The sequence below is a fragment of the Pyxicephalus adspersus genome, chromosome 3 (genome assembly GCF_032062135.1).
Source record: "Pyxicephalus adspersus chromosome 3, UCB_Pads_2.0, whole genome shotgun sequence".
In the NCBI taxonomy this organism is placed as follows: domain Eukaryota; kingdom Metazoa; phylum Chordata; class Amphibia; order Anura; family Pyxicephalidae; genus Pyxicephalus; species Pyxicephalus adspersus.
The window spans coordinates 86,973,704-86,976,104 of NC_092860.1; the positions used below are offsets into that span (position 1 = coordinate 86,973,704).

A 2,401-nucleotide genomic window follows, 5' to 3' on the forward strand; every position below is an offset into this window, starting at 1 on the left:
TGATAGGTTATCATAAAGCGATCCTATAATACGTGATCATGTAATAAGTGATCATTAAGTGATCCTATAGTAAGTGATCATGTGATAGGTTATCACAAAGCGATCCTATAATAGGTGATCATGTAATAGCTTCCTATGATGTGATCCTATAATAGGTGACCATGTGATAGGCTATCACATATTACAGGCGATCACACAATGATTGATGATGTGATGAATAGTGCTATAATAAGTTGTTGGAGAGCTTTGTACATGCAGCACACCCTGGGAGCACTCACTGATCTATACACACCGATCACACCCACACTCACTCCCAAACACACACCGACACTCACTACAGCGCCTTCCTCATTGGCTGGCAGCACGCGACACCCCGGGCTGCCATTGGCCGAAGTGACACGCGACAGGCGCGGGGCCTGTATCTAGAGCTGGAGGTGGGGGGGCAGGGGGGCGGCACGCGGGGGGGAGGAGGGGGGGCAGAGCGGCGCGTGCCGTTTTTAAAGGGGCGCCTCGCCTGCAGCAACCGGAGAGGAGCAGTGTGCACGCGACCCGTGTGTGTCCGCAGAGCCGCATCTCAAGTGTCGCCATGGCCCGCTTACTGTCTGCAGACTGGTGCGAGGAGCTGCCCTCAGAGCCTTACCTGCTGGATGCCAGCGACCCCCGAGCCTGGCTCTCCACTCCCGCCCTGCCCGCCGCTCCGGAATACTTACTCAGCCAGCCCGGGCGGAGGCACAAGGTGCGGGATATGTGGAAGCTGAAGGGGCTGCAGGTGGAGGAGGAGGACGAGGATGAGGATGAGGAGGAGGGTGAGGTGTGCCGCCAGAGGGGCCCCTCCGGGAAGAACCCCAATGGGGTGCAGAAGCAGCGCAGACTGGCCGCCAATGCCCGGGAGAGGCGCAGGATGCACGGGCTCAATCATGCCTTCGATCAGCTCCGGAATGTCATCCCTTCCTTCAACAATGACAAGAAACTGTCCAAGTATGAGACCCTGCAGATGGCTCAGATCTACATCAATGCCCTGTCCGACCTCCTGCAGGCACCGCCCGACCACCAGCAACCCTGCACCGCCTTCCCTGGGCACACAGCCGGGGATGCCAGGAGGTTCCCCGGGGACTTCCCCCTGGACCCCATCACCTACCCCAAGCAGAAGTCCCCTCCACCCGACCAGTCCTCGGGAGAAGAGAGCAAGACTTCCCCCAGAGGTCACAGAAGTGATGGAGAGTTCAGTCCACACTCACACTACAGTGATTCAGACGAGGCCAGCTAAAACATCAAAGAGCTGACCTTCATCTGCTGCCCACTGGGCAAGGACTGAGGATCACCACTGGGCACAGCACCCACCGACATCTATGTCCTGTCCCACCAACCAAGTGTCAAGAGAACCACGACTGAGCAACATTCACCCATCACATCCTTCACCTGTCACATTGCCATTAACCCTACAGACCAGCCCTGGCAGTGAACGGGTTACCTTGCAGACATCTCCAAATATTTTATTGTTCTGATCCCGTTCTATTTTATGCCACCATGCCATTCTGCCAAGGGTCATATTGTCTGTCTTATCTCCCCTTTGCCATTAGGTCTCAAGTCACTTCCAGAAGTCTTCCAACCCTTCCAAAAAAAGAAAATGTCTGAACACTGGAGAGAATGTTTGTTGTAAATATTATGTACTTACCTGCATTGTGATTGTAAATAATGGAGAAATGCTAGTTTTTATACTATATATATTCCCGAATTTCTATAGCTTACTGCGAAACTGCACTTTAATGCGCCAACGATGGCAAAGAAACTAAAAAAATGCGGATTGTTCATTGATGAGTCTAAAAATACACTTCGCTAAATGCCAATTTGCGAAACACTCCCATTTATAGCCACTTGTTTCATTCTTGTCATTCTTTGGATGAGGGAACTTATTTGGTTGTGTCAAAGTTTTTTTGTTACTGATTTCTTTGGCTTGTGATATTAGATCGTTATTTATTGTTGTGTTTGCTACATTTCGTTTGCATTTTTTTTTTTACTTTTTCTATGAAAAAACAAAAACACGCGTTTTGTGTTAATTTAGTACATCCATTGCCATCGTTTATTTACCGTTTTCAGAAATAAAATTATACTTTGACAAAAACTGACTTGTCTGTGAGTTTTCGTTTGATTTATTAATGTTAAATATATAATGGTATATTAAGGTAACGAAATAATAATATGGTGGGAGAAAAAAGTTGACGATTTAGCACATTTTAATATAAAACATACACGAATGAGTGCAAACTAACAAACAGATCAGCGGTAATAAATGACACTGGTTAGTGCTATAGGTGTTCTATATCAAATACATATACAGACATTGGGCTTGTTTCTATCAGTAGAAAAAATAAATACAATTTTTTAAAAAAAGGGGGGAAAG

General features: G+C 47.5%; 1 protein-coding gene across 1 annotated transcript; it reads left to right on the forward strand.

Annotated features, from left to right (window-relative positions):
* The first annotated feature begins 546 nt into the window (after nt 1–546).
* On the forward strand, nt 547–2,083 carry ATOH1 (atonal bHLH transcription factor 1). The gene has a single exon (XM_072407109.1). It carries the CDS (start codon nt 587–589, stop codon nt 1,265–1,267), a length of 681 nt encoding a protein of 226 aa, XP_072263210.1. The 5' UTR covers nt 547–586; the 3' UTR covers nt 1,268–2,083.
* Nucleotides 2,084–2,401: the final 318 nt, after the last annotated feature.